Consider the following 21,136-nt stretch of genomic DNA (forward strand, 5'->3'; position numbering starts at 1 on the left):
AGTGCTGGAGTGGTCTCATATGCATCAACCCCAACGGCGCGACCACCGCGGAGGACGCCATATGCCCCAGGAGCCTCTGGAAAAGTTTTAAGGGGACCACTGTGCCTGGCTTGAAGGAAGCGAGGCAGTCCAGCACCGACTGAGCACGCTCGCTCGTGAGACGAGCTGTCATTGAGACTGAGTCTAACTCCAACCCGAGAAAAGAGATGCTCTGAACCGGAGTGAGCTTGCTCTTTTCCCAGTTGACCTGAAGCCCCAAGCGGCTGAGGTGCCGGAGCACCTGGTCTCTGTGTGTGCATAGTAACTCTCGAGAGTCTGCTAGGATGAGCCAGTCGTCGAGGTAGTTGAGAATGCGGATGCCGGCTACTCGTAGCGGGGCAAGGGCCGCCTCTGCGACTTTCGTGAAGACGTGAGGGGACAGAGACAGGCCGAAGGGGAGGACTTTGTACTGAAACGCCTGGCCGTCGAACGCGAACCGTAAGAAGGGTCAGTGTCGTGGCAGAATTGAGACGTGGAAGTACGCATCCTTCAGGTCTACCGCTGCGAACCAATCTAGATGGTGGACTTGCAGGAGGGCCATCGCATGCAGGGCGGAGGCAGCGCGTCCAGCCGTAGTGTAGGCCTTCGCGTTGAGCGAGGATGTTGTCCTACAGGGCTTGGATGGGAGTACGGGGCGACCCCGCCAGGAGGTAGGGCTACCGGGGCATAGATGGTGCGCAACTGCCCTATCGACCTGGGGAATCGCGTCGTACCCGTGGCGCTCTCCGCCATCGAGGGTGGAGAGAGTGGAGCGGGTGGCACCTAGACGAGTGGAGAGCGGGGCTCTCCACGTAGACGTCAGCTCATCATGCACCTCCGGGAAGAAAGGAACCGGGGGATGCAAGGCCAGCGACGGCAGCTGCCCCAGGAACCAATCATCCAACAGAGAAGGCTGTGGGGAGGATGGAGGGTTCCAATCCAACCCCACGCTCAAGGCGGCCCGGGCAAGCATGTCGGACATCTGAGCGTCGGCCTCAGCCTGGGCCTGCTGGCCCGGCGGCAGTCCAGGGGTGTCCTCGGCATCAGACACCGCACTCTCCGATGCAGCGGCGAGCTCATCTGCTTCGGACTCGGGAGGATAGACAGCCAGGCCGTGAGGCGAGCTGCTATCGCCATGGCGTGGACTGAGACCAGCGGCGTGTCGGGAACGGGAGGTTCGCGGGGGTTACCGGCGAAACTGCACCGCTGCCGCCCCAAATCGCCCCAGCGCCAACCGCACCGTCCTCAATCCCGTGGGAAGAAGGAGCAATGCGGGGTGCAGCTGGGGTGGCTTGCTTTCTGTTGAAAGCAAGCCGCGATCGCTAACGTGGTCATGGTCATGTTCTCGCAGTGAGAACATGAACCATCCACAACGCCGCCTCGGTGTGATCGCGGCCCAAACACACGAGACAGCGCCTGTGGCCGTCTGAAGCGGAGAGCACTCTACCGCGATCCAGGAACGACACAGGGGCGGAAAGGCATCTTGAAAAGACGGCGTCCTTAAAAGGACGTTCAACGCCGCTGTGTTTGCTCTTTTAGAGGAAATTACTCTTTTAGTAAAAACTCTTTTAATACACAGTGTGTGTGTGTGTATGTGTCTGCGCTGTCGAAGCGCTCAGGGGCAACAGTGCACGCCGTGCACTGAGTAGGAGAAAGCCGCTGTTGTGCGCCGTCAAGATCCAACAGCATGCAGATCTTCAGAGGAAAACAGGAACGTTTGAGTGGTGTGTAACTCGCAGCAAACTGCAGACAGACCATCGGCTCCGAAGAAATTTTCTGAATGAACTCCCGTATTTGCCCCGCTTAAATACCCGTATGTCCGGGGGCGGGGTATGCAAATACTGACTGTCAACTCCCATTGGCCCTTTTCAATAAGATCAGAGGTGAATATCGGCGCTCAAGAGAGACCCCTAGTGTCGCTTCTCCGACACAACGTGGAGAGAGCGACAGAAGGGGAACTGTAAAGCACTTATATGGGATTACATAAGGCATAAATCATATCTTGCATTATAAATATGAAACACATTTGGGGACATTATCTTAAAAACGCAACTCTTATAAATACAACAAACGAAAGGAATAAATGATGCAGCAGCAGATACAGACTACGATCAATACAAACATTTATAAATGAATGGAGGACCCCATTTCATATACAGTAACATCTATTCACCTGATAGTTACTGTATGTGTAGATGAACTCATCCTCCACTGCTGCATTGAGTCAAATATATATATATGATCATCTTATTCAGTCTTTCACATGTTTCTCACATCTTACAAGAAATTTTATTCACTATTTCTGCATATTTTGAACGTTTCTTAATAATAATAATAATAATAAAATAAAACTGTATCCTAGTTTTATTAATCAAGTTTGATAAAGATTAAAAATAGTATAAAATATTATTTATTTATTTATTGATCAGAAAGAGAGTGTGAATTAAACTGTAGATGCAACATGTGTGTTTGTAAAGTGAGAGTTGTGTGTGTGTGTGTGTGTGTGTGTGTGTGTGTGTGTGTGTGTGTGTGTGTGTGTGTGTGTGTGTGTTCATAACTGTAGATACAACGTGTGTGTTTTGTAAAGTGAGAGTTGTGTGTTTGTTTCTGGTTCTTACAGATAAACCTGTTCTGACTGTAAATCCTGAAACATCACCGATATTCCGAGGAGAGACTGTCACTCTCACATGTGATGTACAGGGGACAGAAGAGACAGACTGGACATACAGATTTCAGTGTGATGGTGGTTATAGTGTTTATCAAGACTCTAATGAGAAACAGTTCAAGTTTACTGCAAGTTACATAAGATACAGTAAATGCAAGTGTTACGCTACAAGAACATCTACACAAATCAGCACTGACTGGAGTGATGAAGTGTCATTTCGTGTCATCGGTGAGTGATCATCTGTTATATTATAATCATATGCATCATCAGCAGATCCACAGTTTTCCTGAGCAACTACTGGATGACACATGATGATTGTCAAAGAGTTTTAATTATTAAATGAAGTAAAAGTCTTTCATGCTTTTTTTTCTGTGTATCATGCGATCTTCCAAACACACAGAAAAGTGAATGAACTTGATGTTTTTAAGACACAGTCGGGGGCGTTCACCATTTGCATTGATCGTGTCAGCACATTAGCGTATGAATGGCGCTCTGCTGGTGGGAGTGATCACATTAGCTGTAATGATCTAAGCTAGTAAAAACTGTACATCGCTTTGTTTCATACAGATTACATTGCAGGAGAATATTTGTTTTAAATTTGAATTGTTTTATTTAAAAGTAGACATCTGAACCTTTCTTTAGACATATGTTTCATGTTTGTGTGATAAGTATTCGTGGAGTTTCAGTTCATTTTTGTGACGTGTTTCAGAAATATGCTCGTGAACACAGAGACTGCTGAAAGATCACCCTTTTTATTTTCTTTATTTTATAAAAGCACAAGATTTTGTTGTTATTGTGAGTGTACACAAATAAAGTAAGACCCTTTATAGTCTCTAATGCTGTAATGAGGAAAATATCCAGCAGGACGCGCCGGCACCCCCAGAGTGTTAACTCCTGTCTCTTACATGGATTAGAAAAATGTATTATAATATATTTTTGACCTTGGTCCCATTTCTCATCTACTACATACTCCTTTGATTTCCCCATTCACACCAATCTATACAGAATTCCTGATCTTATAAAAGTAACACATCCCCCTCCATTACCCTCTATTCTATCCCTTCTTACTGCTGAATATCCCTTCAAAACTAAATCAAATCTGGGTTTAAGCCATGATTCTTGTATACATATCACATGTGGTTTTTCAATTTACATACCCTTTGAACTCCAATCCATTTGCAAAAAGACTCCTGCCATTCCACTGTAATATTAGTATCATCATAATTAATGACCAGAACTTATTTCCTGACTGGCTGTAATTCTGTTGTTAGGCAATCCCTAACTATCTCCCATGTCATTAATTCACATCTAAACATCTCTCAGCTGCCCTCACAATAATTTGTATCCTCACAGTTCTTTTTTCCATCTGAGCTGTGCAATTAATAACTTCCGCCATAAACAGCAGAAAGTTTTACTTACTCTTAACTCATCTTCCTGATCCTTCCTTCTTCTCTCACTCTTATTGGTCCTCTTGTTGCCTTTATGATCTGCCCTCTATCATTACCATCTTCTGACTTCCCCTTGCTCCTTAATTCTACTACTTTCACTGTCTCAAGATATGACAATCTACTTTTCTCCCTCTCTTTCTGTACCTGCACTGCTTTCTTCCTAACTTCACAGGCCCCATATGCAACATCATGTGCTCCACCCCAATTGCAGCACCTAAGCTCAGCACCTGCTTCACACCTACTATAATCGTGCTCACCTCCACAACGAGCACATCTCTTTTTTGACTTACAGACTTTAGCGATGTGTCCATATCTCTGGCAATTATAACATCTTACCGGTGCTTTCACATATTCTCTTACTGGATAACTAATATAACCTATATTAACTCGATCTGCTAATATTCCATCTTCAAACTTTAGCATTACAGAAAAACTATCCACTCTACTTCCCTTTCTATTTACCTGCAAACGACTGGCCTCACCAACTTTCCCTCCCTCAATATTCTTCTTTATCTCTTCCACTGACACCTCCAAAGGTACTCCAGTAGTTACACCACTTACCCATAGCCTTCCTCCTACTGGCCTACAACTCATTACCTCTTGCTTACACACCGTTTTTAATCTCATCACTCTGTTTGTCATTGCTGCATGTCACCAACAATACGCCATCTTGCATCACTCTAGCACTGTTAATTTCCCCTATTAACCTTCTCAACTCACTTGTCAAATCATTAAGACTAATCCCTATCATACCACTACTATCTTTAACTGCACCATCATTTTAAACTCATCCCTTCTCCCTTCTACCTCACCCTCTCCTCACTCTCCCCTGAGCTACTTGCTAACCTTTCCCTGCTATTCTTTTTCATCCTCTTCTTTTTCCCATTATTTGTGGATTTACCACTCCCTTCTCCTACCTGTGTCCATCTCATCTCCTTCTCCCTCCTCCGACTCCTCTCCACCATCCTTAGTCTCTGGTTCAGCCACACTCTTTTTTTATTCATGATAGAGTCATCTCTCCCCTTCCTGACCGATGTCGCCATGACCGCTCGTCCGAATTCTGAAATAGTTCGGCAACCCCCGCACACATTCACTCTTACTTCCTCTTTCACCACTGAACTCTCCAAATCCACAATCCGCATGCACGCAGACCACCTCGATCTCTGAATCCCACAGCTCGTAGCTAGCTAACGGATGGCAACCTGCGTCATATTTAGATTTACAATATCAAATGTACAGTAAACAATACACACAATATAGAATGTGCAATACAAATAAAAATAAAAAATAAGAGTATAAGTGTGTGTGTGTGTGTGTGTTTGTGTGTGTTCATAACTGTAGATGCAACATGTGTGTTTTGTAAAGTGAGAGTTGTGTGTTTGTTTCTGGTTCTTACAGATAAACCTAAACCTGTTCTGACTGTAAATCCTGTAACATCACCGATATTCAGTGGAGAGACTGTCACTCTCACATGTGACGTACAGGGGACAGAAGAGACAGACTGGACATACAGATTTCAGTGTGATCGTGATGTTCAAGACTCTAATGAGAAACAGTTAAAGTTTACTGCAAGTTACAGCAGATACAGCAGAACATGCTGGTGTTCCGCTACAAGAACATCTACAAAATTCAGCACTTCCTGGAGTGATGAAGTGTCATTTACTGTCATCGGTGAGTGATCATCTGTTATATTATAATCATATGCATCATCAGCAGATCCACAGTTTTCCTGAGCAACTACTGGACGACACATGATGATTGTAATTGCCTGTTCCCTTTACAAAAAGCTTCACTACGATGTTGCGCTGCTAAGCGCTAGGGGAACAGCTCTTGCTGTGAGCCAAGCTGAAATAATGTGTGAAACACGTCAATGAACATTGACCGGAATTTATAGCCTCGGCTGATGTAATCATTAGATGCACCTGAGGCCAGGCTATAAATGGATACGTCACCAGGTGTCGTTAAAACTCTTTTTTCAGAGCGATTCTGTTTCTGTGTGTTTCACACACGCTGTCAAAACTTTCTTTCCTCTGTTAGGAGATATAATCAGTTAGACAGTGTGCAGTGAACGTTGTTCTTTTCTCTTCTGTTTGGAAAATATTATATATATATATTTCTAAAAAAAGAGAGAATGACTGAAAGCAAACGGTGCGTGTTCCCCTCTTCTCGCTCTATAGCTGAAGACAGGACACATCAGTTTTTGCTGTTTGTTTGGGGGTAAGAGCACGCTGCTCTCGCGTTGCAGCAGGGTGGGTGCGAGCAATGCGGTTTGCTTTAACAGGCAGAGTGCGTCGTGCTCGCCTCGCTTGCTTCCGGGAGTCAGCAGGCTCGTGCATGGATTTGGCTGAGGAGCAAGAGACGGGTTGATCCCTTTCTCTCACTCTCTCCCCAAACCCAGCTGGTCCTTCACATGATCTCGAAGCGCGTTCCGACGCTTCTTCGGATCATGAGGTGGATCGCGATTCTCTTCCCGCCTCCGAGCTTTCCGTCCGCAATAAAAATCTACGGAGGAATTGCTCGATGTTGTTACTTGTGCGGTTGCCAGATTGGACTGGCCACGTGAAAAAGAGACCCCAAACGCTCCAAATTAGGGGATAGATTTTATCTTCTAGTCTAAGAAAGGAACGCCTCATGGGTCCCTTCCCTTTCTTTGATAACCTCCATGAAGAGCTTTTTAGCTCATGGAGAACCCCTAAAAATAAAAAAATAAAAAAAATAATATATATATAAAATATATATATATATATTTTCTTCCCGTGTTCACATACCCTCGACGTCATTATATTCGACTATCGTGGGTGCTGAGGCACGGGGGTATTCAGTGATGCCGCCGGTCGAAGAGACGCTTGCGGGCTATCTCTCGCCGGGCTCGGCATCGTCACTTAAAGCCCTCTCTCCCCTCAAAGCCTTGTAGGACAACCTCCACTTTAGTGGGAAGGGCTTATCAAGCAGCAGGTCAGGCTGGTGCTGCTCTGCGCACTATGCTGTTTTTCAGGCGTACCAGGCTGACCTCCTGGACGACCTGAGTGTGGGTTCTGCGCTTGACGAGCAAGCCTCAGACCCACCTCGGTCCTGACTGAAGGGAGGCTCAAAAGCAAAGCGTGGCGAGTCGTGCTCCTCCTCCTAGGGATTGGGGACAGTCTGCCGCCCTCGCCAGCCCCGAAACAAGACCTCAGGACTATAAATTCTAGTAAGAGAAAACCCTGACGGTCTTGCGCCTAGATTAGGGGTAGCTCCCTCGGGATGGGGCGTGCTTCACTTCACCCCTCCGGTACCCCTCGAAGCCCCTCCATTCCCGCCACCTCTTGGTGTTTCGGGTTGCAGAGGCTTCCGTCAAAATTGGGTGTTTTAGCTGTTCCTGCATTTTATTCAGGACGCTGAAACACCGACAACCCCTCAACAGGAAGTGTTAAAATATAATACCCATCTCAGAGATCCTGGCAGCGTGGAAACTTCTGCCGGATATATTCTTTTCTGTGGGTCTTATAAGGGCGACAGGATTTAATTCTCTCGCCACTTTTCCGTGTTTCAACGGCGTGTTCTCACTACCGTAAACCGGATTTCTTTTTGTGTAAAAAAAAACAACAACTCAATCTCCTGGTTAAAGGGGCCATGGTATGTGTTCCCCTTCCAGAGAGAGAGTTAGGTTATTACACTAAATACTTCCCGTTTCCCATGGAGGGTGAGGGGTGGTGTCTGGCTTAGATCTTAAAGCTTGAACTACCCGTGGGTGTTCAAGTCCAAGATGATGCCTGTCAAGACGGTCGTGTCTCAAGCCCTACAACTCGTTTGGCTGGTCACCATCGATCTTATGACGCACTTCTATACTTCATTTAGAAGTTCTGCCACAACATGGAAAGTTCCTGAGGTTCACTTCGGGGCTGAAGTCTTCCAGGGTCAGGTTCTTTCACTCAGCCTAGCCCTTTTTACCGCACATTCACAATGCATGATGTAGCGCTGGCTCCTTGCGACTCGGGGCATCTGCATTCTGAATTACGTAGGCGACTGGCTGATCCTAGCGCAGTTCCAGGAACTGGCAGTTCAGCACAGGGACATCGTCTTAGCTCATCTGTTTCTCTGGGGTTGAGGCTCAACGCCAAGAAAGCGTCCTCTCTCCCACTCAGAACACTGTCTATCGGGGCATCGTATGGAGTTCAATCTCAATGCGGGCACAACTGTCTCCCGCTAGGATTGAGTCCATTCAGATCACCCTGAGCAAAGTCAGGCTAGGTCAAGGTTGCACTGTTATCAGTATCAACGATTTCCAGGTCTCAGGGCGAACGTGTCCACGGTGATCACTCTGGACCTTCTGCTCATGAGACCGTTTTTGTTGTGGCCAAAAGCCAGGGGATTTCTTCCAAGGGCCAAAACCCCTGGGCTAAATAGGGTTACGCGCCTCAGGCTTCGTTCCCTTTCTATGTGGTTCAGACCCCGGTTTTCTGCCTTGGGTCCCACTCTAGCAGTCTGTTGTCGCAGACTGCTAACGACAGACGCCTCCCTGACGGGCGGGGTAGCGGCCTTAAGTGGTCGTCCAGCTTAAGGGGATAGGAGGGTCGTCAGCTCGGTTGTCACAGTCTCTGTCTCGGGTTGATGGCTGTATTTCTGGCCCTGAAATACCTCCTCCTGAGGCTGCCATGTCTTGGTGCGGGTGGACAATACAGCGGTAGCCTCTTACATAAATCTTCAAGGAGACCCACGTTCTTGTCAGCTGTATTTCTGACACGTCGGATTCTCCTTAGGGCCCAGGGTAAGCTCCTGTCACTCAGGTCAGTTATATCCCTGGATGCCCGTGATACTGAGAGCAGATTTACGGTCCAGACAGAAAATACCAACGGGGAGTTAAGAACTCCACCCTAAGGTAGTAGTTGCCCAGAGTTCGCCAGCAAGGGTTTTTGCCTCTTACTGATAGCACCGCGCTGGCCGAACAGGGCTTGGTTCTCGGAGCTAATCTCTTCCCTCGACGGCTCGCCTTGGGCGATTCCGAACAGGAAGGAGCTTTTATCTCAGGCACAGGGCAATATTTCATCCCTGCCCCGAATTGTGGAATCTTTCATGCTTGGCCCCTAAGGGTACCAACTGAGGGACACAGGGCTTTCTCCTGAGGTTATCGAGACCTTTTTAAATGCCAGGCTTTTTCCACTTGGAACAAGTTTGGGTGAGATCTTAGGGCAGAAGAGGACCTCTTCGCCTCTATGGATAGCGCAATGTCTCCTCTACTTCTCCCTGAAATCACCCAGCCCCCTTGGGTCTGGACGTTAAGACACATACATGACCCAGAATGCGTCTGTATGCATTTCTTCCCCGGTTTCTCTGCTCCCGGGAGTCTTGGCGATGTTCACCAGCAAGGGTCTTGCCTCCTATTAATGGCGCTGCGCTGGCCGAACAGGATATGTTTCTCAGAGTTAATTCCTCTCCTCGACGGCTCGCCTTGGGCGATTCCGAACAGGTAGGACCTTCTTTCTCAGGCTCAGGGGGCATATTCATCCCCGGCCCGAATTGTGAAACCTTTCATGCTTGGCCCCTGTAGGGTACCAACTGAGGTTCACAGGGCTTTCTCCTGAAGTTATCGAGACCATTGCAAGTGCTAGGGCTCCCTCCCTTGGAACTGATCTGGGTAGATTTTACAGGGCAGAAGAGGACCTCTTCGCCTCTGTTGATAGCGCAATGTCTCCTCTACTTCTCCCGAGTCACCCAGTCCCCCTCGGGGTGCTGATCGTGGTGGCGCATACATGGCACAAATGCGCCTGCATGCGTTTCCTTCTAATAAGTTCAAATTACAGAACCAGCTAACTGCCAGTTTGCTTCAGTTCTGGATTTTCTGTGGAAAGAACTGTCAGCGGGCACTTGCCTCGCCACTGCCAGGTTCCATGTGGCTGCCACTTCGGTTTGCCACGCCTTGGTGGGCGGGGTGCCCTCTAAGAGGCATCCTTGCTAGGACCTCTTCATAGGGTAAGACCCCCTTTTTTAAAACCTCTAGAGTCAGCGTTTGGTAGACTTCTGACTCTCAAGATGGTTTTTCATATGGCAATTACGTCTCTAAGGAGACTTGGGTACCTACAGGCTCTGTCTCTTTTGCCGGCCTGTTTTGAGTTGCCCCAGGTAGGACCAGAGCATTCTTTGCACCCTCACCCTGACTACCTGCCCAAGGTGCCTTTCTCGACCCTTGGCCAGTCATTCTCTAAGCCTTCTGCTCCCTGCCGTTTGTAATGCCGGAGCAGCTAAAGACTACTCAGACTTTGTCCAGTCTGTGCCCTTCAGAATTATGTCCACCGCATTTGCTAGTGGCGTAAAATCAGGGCAGTATTTCTTCACTTTGAGGCCGTGACCGGGTTGTCACTTTGGGTGAGGGACCTTACTGCCGGGCCTCACGTAGGCGGTCAAGCTTCAGCCAGTAGGTTTTAGGGCGCACTCTTCCAGAGGGCTCTCCTCCTCTAAAGCCTTGGCTAGAGGTCTCCCTCTGCAGCAAGTTTGTGGTGCGGCAGGTTGGTCCTCTCCGCGCACATTCATTAAACTTTTATAGTTTGGATGTTCTTGCCACTCTTGGCTCTTACGCCCTTGAGTTTGACACCGAACAAGTCTGTGGTGCGGCAGGTTGGCACTCTCCGCACACACTAATCACATTTTATGGTTTAGATGCTTTGCTACTCCGGACTCTTATGTCCTTGAGTCGACATCTCAGCCCATGCCTAAACAAGTTTGTGATGCGGCAGGCTGGTCCTCTCCGCTCACATTCATCAGTTTTTATGACAAGTTTGTTTTGCGATAGGGTTCTCTTCGCACACATTCATCGAACTTTATGGGTTAGATGCTTTGCTACTCCGGGCTCTTATGCCCTTGAGTCGACATCTCAGCTCATGCCTGAACAAGTTTGTGATGCGGCAGGCTGGTCCTCTCCGCACACATTCATCAGTTTTATGACAAGTTTGTGTTGCGATAGGGTTCTCTTCGCACACATTCATCGAACTTTATGGGTTAGATGTTTATGCTACTCCGGGCTCTTATGCCCTTGAGTCGACATCTCAAGCTCATGTCTGAGACCTCTCGCGTTTTTGTGAGTACACTGCACAACCGTAGGGGTCCGGACAGCCCCAAGTGGCGGCGTCGTGGGTATTCGTTCCCCTAGCGCTTAGCAGCGCAACATCGTAGTGAAGCTTTTTGTAAAGGGAACGTCTCGGGTTACATGTGTAACCCTTGTTCCCTGAAAAAGCGGAACGAGATGTTGCGCTGCTTTGCCGCACTGGGACGTCCCAGGACTGCTCTTCAAAAAGAAGTATCTGACGACACCTGGTGACGTATCCATTTATAGCCTGGCCTCAGGTGCATCTAATGATTACATCAGCCGAGGCTATAAATTCCGGTCAATGTTCATTGACGTGTTTCACACATTATTTCAGCTTGGCTCACAGCAAGAGCTGTTCCCCTAGCGCTTAGCAGCGCAACATCTCGTTCCGCTTTTTTCAGGGAACAAGGGTTACACATGTAACCCGAGACGTTTTGTGTTTCTGGCCTCGAGACACAATGTAAAAACTACCGAAACGAGCGATTCAGAAGGAGAACAACAAACATTTAAGTGTTATTTGGAGTCAAAATGACTTTCAGGCTCAACTTGTGAAGTTGTTTTCTGTCAGAACAACTCAAATTAGTGAATGATATGAACATAACAAACCTCAGACCATCGCTTCATGACATCTACATACTCAGATGAAGCACTGTCAAAAAAACATCAAACGCTCATCTCGACTCTGTTCACTATCGGCACTTTAAACTCACATGTTTCTGAAAATATTTATAAATGTAACTTTAAACATCACTTTAACAATTAACCTTAAAGAAGCTTTTATGATGGCGGTAATGATCTATTTAAGAATGTGAGCCGCCAATAACAAAGAAGAAGAAGAAGAAGAAGAAGACATTATGAAGGGCGGACCGAGTTCATGGCGTGAGCGGGCAGGAGGAGGGGCGCTGAGATTACGGTGGCAGTGTGTGACGAGACACACCTGATATGAATGAAGTCTCGTGGAGCATCTCCTCAGGAAACGTCTCGGTTACGTACGTAACCTCGGTTCCCTGAGACGAAGGGAACGAGACATTGCGTTTACTAACACATATGGGAGTGTCTTCATACACAACCTATTTGAAACCTCTCTATAATAACGCAGATATTCTAATATTGGATATGGTGTTTTAGCCCGCCTGTTTTAGTGCGAAACTGACCACTCGCAAAAGTGTGAGTAAATGATGAGAGAATTGTCATTTTTGGGTGGACTGTCCCTTTAAGAGAGTTGTGGACTTCGAGCTGATGCTCCTGTCTTTAAATGTAAGTTTCAAGAATTATACAAGCTGTAAAATGTTAAATGAGGGAAATATTTTGAAGAAAAACACCACAATGTTTTATTTAGGCCCTAATAATATGTTTAAAATTAGCAATCTTCCACTGTGACAACTTACCCCTCATATGATTCACCATTGGGGCATGTTGTCACAGTGACTTTTATTCCTCAGTTAATTAAATGTTTTAAATATCTTTAGATTCTGACCTTGTGGATAAAGAAAATAATTGTATATAATTCTATAAAATATATAGTATAATATATAAAACATGCTCCAGCCCCAGGGGGGGTCAAAGGGTACAGATGACCCCAGGGCGGCCCATGCAATGGTCTGTGTTTGACATTTAATGGGATCAAGAACAACAATTTACTTACTGACTTCTATCACCTAAAATAAAATGTAAATGTATTTACATGATAAATACATTAATTGTTATCCAGAGCTGGGAAGAATAGCCAAAAACTGAACTCAAGTAAAAGTACAATTACTTCAAAATCACAATTACTCAAGTAGAAGTAAAAGTACTAACATAAATAATTACTTGAGTAAGAGTAAGAAAGTAATTAAAAGAGTACTCAAGTAGTGAGTAACTCGTTACTTTCACAAATGACAAATAGACATTTAGTCCCCGATATTCCAGAACATAAAACACATTGAACATGTATTATAGAATTATTATTCATGGAAATTCTGTCATCATTCACCATCATGTTGTTCCAAACCCGGATGACTTTCTTTCTTCCATGCAACACAGGAGATATTACACAGAATGTTTGAGTCACTATTTACTTTCAGTGAATGTTTTATATATATATTGAAAGTGAATGGTGACTGAGACTGTCAGTCCCTAACAAAGCCTCACACTGGTTTGGAACAACATGAGGGTAGAGAAATGATGACAGAATATTAACTTCTGGCTGAGCGATCACTTTAAAGAGATTTTTACCCAAAAGTGAAAATTCTGTCATCATTTACTCACCCTCATGCCACCCCAGATGTGTGTGACTTCCTTTCTTCTGCAGAACACAAATTCAGATTTTTAAAAGAATATTTTAGCATAATTTTGATGCTCCAAAAAGCACATAAAGGCAGCATAAAAGTATCCATAAGACTCCAGTGGTTTAATCCATGTCTTCAGAAGTGATATGATGGTGTGGGTGAGAAACAGATCAATATTTGTCATGTTTTGCGAGACAGCAGGGGGCGATATGCAGAGAAGAATGTGAATCTGTTTCTCATTCAGACAGAATCTGTGACATTTACACATCATCATATAAACTTGCTAGATAAAATAAATCTTTAAATTTGGTTCTTCCTCGTGTTGCATTTGACTGTCACTCAGTTTTAAAGGTGACAATCATGAAACACTTCTTCGTTCAGGAAAAAGGTGGATATGTGTGTTGTTGAACTTATTACATTTATTTGAATGATTCAAAACTTCATAATCTTCAGATGAACTGATTACAGTCTAATTCTTGTATTTTTGTAAAATAGATGAATATTTACTTGTGTTTTATACAGAGAGACCAAAACCTGAAGTGCGTGTAAATCCAGATCATCATGTGTTCAGAGGAGAGACAGTCACTCTCACATGTGACATACAGACACAAACACACACTGAGTGGAGATACAGCTGGATTAAAGATGATTCAGTCAATCCAGTCAACTCTGAATCCAGTGATGCTGCAGGAACTAAAACAATCAGATCAGTGAAAGTCTCTGATGGAGGACAGTACAGATGCAGAGCACAAAGAGGAAACTACGACACACAGTTCAGTAACACAGTTCAAGTAACAGTTGAAGGTGCTGATTTACTTTATCTGATTTGAGATATTTTTAGTGAGTTTAAAAAACAAAAAAATAAAGAAAGAAATATATGTGGAGTTTATCAATGTATGCAAAGTGTATTCAGTTTGTTCTGAGTGTTTATCAGGAGCTCTGAAGGTGAGTAATTACTGTAGTAAAGACGAGCAGAAGATGAACTCTGTTTATTAATGACCCAAATGTTCTTCACCACAGACTCAAAGCTCAATCCTGAACTCACATCAGATACTGCAGGAGCTGCACTGACAGGAAACACGGTGACTCTGATCTGTCACATGACTCAGACCGCTGGATGGGACTTTTACTGGTACAAACACACACAGAACTCTGAGAAAAACAAGACAGAAACAAACTCCTACAGAGTCCATATTGATTCAGTGTCTGATGGAGGTCAGTACTGGTGTAGAGCTGGAAGAGGAGAATCAGTTTACTACACAAACTACAGTGATGCATTGTGGGTCAATGTCACAGGTGAGATAAAACATACACTCTTTGTGTTACATATATGTTTGCTGAAATCCTGACCAGATCTTGATCCACATGATCACTCCTATCCTGGAGTCTTTGCACTGAATCATTCTCAGATTTTTCACCTACAAGTTTCATCAGGGATTTATCTTGCAGTATTTGTTTGAACTTCATTTCAGCTCAACGTCCCTCAGTGTTTCTGATCATCAGTCCCAGCAGAAGTCAACACTTCTCATCTCACTCTCTCTCTCTGAACTGTGAGGATCACAATAACTCCACTGGATGGACAGTGAGAAGAAACACAGACAGTGAGAGAATGAAAGATTGTTCATCTACAGGATCTACATGTGAAATCAGCTCCCTTAAAACATCTGACACTGGAGTGTACTGGTGTCAGTCTCAATCTGGAGAACACAGTCCTCATATTAACATCACAGTACATGGTGAGTCTATATAACAGCAGATATAGTGTCATGATACTTAAAACAGAGCTGAATATGTGACTTTAAATATGTGCTTAAACTTCTTCCTGCTGTTTCTCCATTTCCTCTGTTGTGTAGATGGTGATGTGATTCTGGAGAGTTCTGTTCATCCTGTGATTGAGGGAGATACTCTGACTCTACACTGTTTACATCGATCTACAAACTCCTCAATCCTCACAGCTGATTTCTATAAAGATGGATCACTCCTCCAGAATCAGACGACAGGAGAGATGAGCATCCCTACTGTCTCAAAGTCACATGAGGGTTTCTACTCCTGTAAACACGGAGAGAGAGGACAGTCACCCGAGAGCTGGATCTCAGTCACAGGTGACATTTATTCCAGTGAGTTATTCTGAGATCTTTGCAATAATAAAATATGAATAAATGTGTCTGTCATGTTCTCCTGTCCCAGACCGTTCATCTTCTCATCTGGTGATTTGGGTGGTTGTGGGTCTGAGTGTCGCCGTGTTACTCCTCATCTCACTGATCCTGCTGTGGAGATACAAACACAACAAAGGTTTGTTCATAGTATTGTTTGATCAATCCTAATGTTCACCACCAAATGAAGTCAAACAGAGAAATGTTTTGATAGTGTCACATAGTCTCAGTGTTTCCCTTTTGGCTGAAATCAACAAATCCTTTATTTATAGTTTACTCTGCATATTAAGGGACACAAGAAAGTATTTGAACATGAAATGACACACATTATCTTTAAGAGAAGTTGACATGTGGACACATCATTGATCTTTGTCTCTATCTACTGTAGATCAGCAGTGTATCAACCAACAGACATCAGTTCAGAATCAGAGGACACGACCTGGAGAATCCCCGACAGAAAACTGTCCTCTACAGTCTGGTCAGACTCAATAACACATTATTCAAGTGTTTCCCTGTAACAGCTGTGTGTGGATCTTTAATCCTCAAACACATGTTTGCTGCCCAGCAGGTTGTGATCCCATTTATGATGAAGTGGAAACAAACTATAAGAAAAGCACAGGTAGAGTCTTAAATATTTAGTTACCGAAATATATATATATATATATATATATATATATATATATATATATATATATATATATAGTTCATCTTTAAAATGCCCATCTATTGGCTAACTTGCTTTGTTTGGTTTCCTGTGATCAGGGGCATCAGCAGATGAGGTCACATATTCAGAGCTCACTATTAAAAACAAGATATCTGTGGATAAAGGTAAAATAAATCCTCTTTACTACACCTGTTAAGAATGAACATTTATTAAGCAAAAATGCCTCGGTTACTAACATAACTTCCGTTCCCTGATGGAGGGAACGAGACGTTGTGTCGATGAGTTGACACTAGGGGTCGCTCCTCCAGACATCTCTGATTTTGAGAAAAGGCCAATGAGAATTGGCGTGTGGAATTTGCATGCCACTCCCCCGGACATACGGGTATAAAAGGAGTGACGCTGCAAATACACATCAGATATCTTCTTCAGAGCCGAGAGAGCAGTCACAGAGCTGAATTCCTCTGCCGTTCATTGATCTCTACAAGCTGTTGGTTCTACGGTGCTTTCCAGCAGTTCTCCCCCTCGCACACTACATTGTGCTGAGCACACACCCATGGGCGCTTCAGCAGCAGAAAAAGAGCTCACGGAGTGAATAACTTCATTTATATATATATATATTTATATTCCCATATATATATATATATATATATACACACTCACCTAAAGGATTATTAGGAACACCTGTTCAATTTCTCATTAATGCAATTATCTAATCAACCAATCACATGGCCGTTGCTTCAATGCATTTAGGGGTGTGGTCCTGGTCAAGACAATCTCCTGAACTCCAAACTGAATGTCAGTATGGGAAAGAAAGGTGATTTAAGCAATTTTGAGAGTGGCATGGCTGTTGGTGCCAGACGGGGCGGTCTGAGTATTTCACAATCTGCTCAGTTACTGGGATTTTCACGCACAACCATTTCTAGGGTTTACAAAGAATGGTGTGAAAAGGGAAAAACATCCAGTATGCGGCAGTCCTGTGGGCGAAAATGCCTTGTTGATGCTAGAGGTCAGAGGAGAATGGGCCGACTGATTCAAGCTGATAGAAGAGCAACTTTGCCTGAAATAACCACTCATTACAACCGAGGTATGCAGCAAAGCATTTGTGAAGCCACAACACGCACAACCCTGAGGCGGATGGGCTACAACAGCAGAAGACCCCACCGGTACCACTCATCTCCACTACAAATAGGAAAAAGAGCCTACAATTTGCAAGAGCTCACCAAAATTGGACAGTTGAAGACTGGAAAAATGTTGCCTGGTCTGATGAGTCTCGATTTCTGTTGAGACATTCAGATGGTAGAGTCAGAATTTGGCGTAAACAGAATGAGAACATGGATCCATCATGCCTTGTTACCACTGTGCAGGCTGGTGGTGGTGGTGTAATGGTGTGGGGGATGTTTTCTTGGCACACTTTAGGCCCCTTAGTGCCAATTGGGCATCGTTTAAATGCCACGGCCTACCTGAGCATTGTTTCTGACCATGTCCATCCCTTTATGGCCACCATGTACCCATCCTCTGATGGCTACTTCCAGCAGGATAATGCACCATGTCACAAAGCTCGAATCATTTCAAATTGGTTTCTTGAACATGACAATGAGTTCACTGTACTAAAATGGCCCCCACAGTCACCAGATCTCAACCCAATAGAGCATCTTTGGGATGTGGTGGAACGGGAGCTTCGTGCCCTGGATGTGCATCCCACAAATCTCCATCAACTGCAAGATGCTATCCTATCAATATGGGCCAACATTTCTAAACAATGCTTTCAGCACCTTGTTGAATCAATGCCACGTAGAATTAAGGCAGTTCTGAAGGCGAAAGGGGGTCAAACACAGTATTAGTATGGTGTTCCTAATAATCCTTTAGGTGAGTGTATATCAACATCAATAAAAGAGTATATTTCTCTAAAAGAGTGGGACAAATGGTGAAGTGTCTTTTTCAAGATGTCTTTCCGTTTGTGTGTATTTCCTGGTTGCGGTCGTTGTCTCTCCACGTCTGATGGCCACGATCGCTGCATCTCATGTCTGGGTGCTACCCACGCAGAGTCAGCGTTTGTGGATGGTTCATGCCCTCACTGCGAGGGCATGGCCATGGCTTCGTTGCGGTCAGAAGAGCACAAGCCACCCCAGCCGCTCCCTGACTCGGTCCTTCTACCTACGGGTATGAGGCAGTGTCGGCTAGCGCTGGGGGCAATATGGGGACCTCAGTGGGAGCCTCTCCGCCGGGTTTAACCCCACGGACCTCCCACTCCCCGTCACGCTCGTATGCTCCAACCGAGCGCTGGGGCGCGGTTGCCGGTTCGCTTCACAGCGGACCTGCGATCTCGTTCGGAGCACCTGACGATGTTGAGATCTCGATCGCGGCATCAGAGAACGGGTTCGTCATGTCTGACGTTGAGGACTCGGCTGGACTCCCACCCTCAGGTGCGGCGGCTCAGTCGCAGGCTGACGCGGAGCTGACAGCCATGCTTGCCCGGGCAGCCGCGAGTGTTGGGCTGGAGTGGAACCCTCCGCCTCCCCCCGAACCCTTGAGGCTCGACGAGTGGTTCCTGGGGCCAGAGCGCCACTTACGGCCACGCTCTGCCCCCGTTCCTTTCTTCCCGGAGGTGCATGAGGAGCTTACGCGCTCGTGGCAGGCACCTTTTACTGCCCGCATGCAAGCGGTGAGCTCTAAAGACATAATTTATAATCAGATAATATTGGGGAGCAGAATAACATGATAAAGAGACTGAGTTCACATATTAAAGGTTATCATTGTAATGATCAAACAACAGAACAACAACAGTAATGTTTGAGAACGGTCAAAACTGATATTTTCTGTTATTTTCTTTGGTAGATGCTGGAAAAAGAGATGTTTTAATTGAGATGAAAACTGAGGACAATCAAAGAGGTAAATCAGAAAAAATCCCTTTAATATTATAATTTAATATCACATACAGTTTATAAAGATTACAGGCCACATCTGATGTTCAATAAAATACACACACATATGTGTTTTGAGTGTGTCAGGTTTTGTATCTGCTGTATCCTCTTAATAGTATCATAGATTATGAATTATTATTGATCTGTATAATGAGTAAGATGTTGTTTATGACTCTGTTGTTCACTATCAGGGAAAAGCAGTGAGTGTGAAGACACTGTTTACTCTGATCTGAAGCAGAACACAGACAGAGGTGAGAGAAACACACATATAATATCATCATTCAAAAGTCACAATTACAGTTCAAATGATCACGCTGAATGTGCCAAATACAGCTGAAGCTTTTTACTTTATTATTATTATTCATTTGTGTCTTTTAGGTGGCAGTGCTGGAGTCGATGCAACTTATGCTCAAGTTTTTAATCACCGAAAGAAAAAAACCTGCAAGAATTGATCAAGTTTATTTTAAAATACACACATTTACATGTAGAAGAAACGCTGAAATCAATCAATGATCAGATCATTAATTAAAAAAGACACCTGACAAGACAAAACTGGATTTCCATGAGATTTTGAGATGTTTTTTATCCAGTCTTGACGTCAACATGTAATGAGAGAATGCCGTTAAATGCCTTTACATGCAAAAGTTCGGATCATGTTTCTTGTATTTTGTGTCGGGAAGTTTGTACACAAACCTTCTGCTTTTATAATGCGCTTATTTTAAATGTGTGTTTAATAGTGCAACATTTATTGTAGTTGGGACACTTTCTTGTTTAAGTTCAGAATTTGCTCTTTCATGTAAATTGTAAACTAACTCTTACATTATAAACCTGCGTATGTGTGTTTCTATAATGTCAGTGTAACTATATTCACCTTTAAATTAATGAATTACATTTTCTGTCTGTTCTGCAGCGCCTCAAAGTTACAAGAATCACTTTAACTTTAATATCAGTAATATTTTCATCAGTTAAACACAGTCTTCATGTCTGTGTCGAAGATGTGCCGTATTTATGAGGATTTTGCCAAGAGAATAAGACTTTTATTTAAGGTTTATTTTTCATGATTTTGGATCAGTTGATTGTTTTTGTGTCATTTTGATGTAAAAAAACAAACAAACGTGATGTTCTTCTCATGAGCATTTATCACATTTAAAATAGAGGGACCGTTTTTAACCCTGGGTTAATATAATCTGGGGTTATATTGTTATTGCCTTTATTGTCCAGAAGATGGTGTCAATGTATCAGCTTTTATATTAATCCTGAAAAGTTTCTGAACTGCTTTAAACTGTTTATGAAAAGTTTAATATACAGAACTGTGTAAAGGTTTTAGGCATTTTGGAACAATTTTTTTAAAAATAATGTAATAAATTTATTTATCAGTTGACTTCATACAAAGTGCCGTAATCATAAAACATGCTAAATTAATATTTGGTGTGACCATCCTTTGCCTTTAAAACCACAAATTCTCCTAAATACACTTACACAAAGTTTCTCTTGCACAATGAGATTCATCTGACTGCAGTTTTTATTCCTCTATGCTAATTTATAAAGGAGTCGACGCGTCCTCTGATTGCGTGTCTTCATGGATCAAACACACTAAATGATTTCATTGGTCAGCTCTTAGATTGACGGGCGGAAAGAGCCAATCAAAAGCTTTGTGATGAAAGTCCCGCCCAACACCTCATGTTTCAAACTGACGATCAGATTCACTTTCCTTTCTTCTCTCGCTAGTTTGTTTTGTTTAAATATTTTGAAAGAAATAAGTAGTTCCCAACAAATATTAACTTTTTTCGTAAATACTTCAATTATTTATAATAAAAAAATAAACAATTGAATGTACCTTCCATGTGCAGATCCCACACACTACCTTTTGACATTTGTCACAAGTGTCCTTAGTTTCGTTTTTCTTGCAGTTTCTCCATCTGCAGCTGCTCTATGGG

At 44.0% G+C, this 21,136-nt stretch overlaps 1 protein-coding gene across 1 annotated transcript in view; it reads left to right on the plus strand.

Annotated features, from left to right (window-relative positions):
• Positions 1 to 20,493, plus strand: part of LOC127642915 (titin-like) — a 482,588-nt gene extending 462,095 nt beyond the window's left edge. Inside the window, exons 13-25 of the mRNA XM_052125364.1 lie at positions 2,639 to 2,911; positions 5,530 to 5,802; positions 13,984 to 14,265; positions 14,482 to 14,757; positions 14,934 to 15,197; positions 15,315 to 15,563; positions 15,649 to 15,753; positions 16,003 to 16,092; positions 16,183 to 16,233; positions 16,377 to 16,442; positions 19,114 to 19,167; positions 19,391 to 19,450; positions 19,578 to 20,493. Of these exons, the coding sequence (XP_051981324.1) occupies positions 2,639 to 2,911; positions 5,530 to 5,802; positions 13,984 to 14,265; positions 14,482 to 14,757; positions 14,934 to 15,197; positions 15,315 to 15,563; positions 15,649 to 15,753; positions 16,003 to 16,092; positions 16,183 to 16,233; positions 16,377 to 16,442; positions 19,114 to 19,167; positions 19,391 to 19,450; positions 19,578 to 19,651 (2,117 nt within the window). The 3' untranslated portion in view covers positions 19,652 to 20,493. The remainder of the gene's footprint in view (positions 1 to 2,638; positions 2,912 to 5,529; positions 5,803 to 13,983; positions 14,266 to 14,481; positions 14,758 to 14,933; positions 15,198 to 15,314; positions 15,564 to 15,648; positions 15,754 to 16,002; positions 16,093 to 16,182; positions 16,234 to 16,376; positions 16,443 to 19,113; positions 19,168 to 19,390; positions 19,451 to 19,577) is intronic.
• The last annotated feature ends 643 nt before the right edge of the window (positions 20,494 to 21,136 follow it).

The sequence above is a fragment of the Xyrauchen texanus genome, chromosome 1 (assembly GCF_025860055.1).
Source record: "Xyrauchen texanus isolate HMW12.3.18 chromosome 1, RBS_HiC_50CHRs, whole genome shotgun sequence".
NCBI classification, from domain to species: Eukaryota; Metazoa; Chordata; class Actinopteri; order Cypriniformes; family Catostomidae; genus Xyrauchen; species Xyrauchen texanus.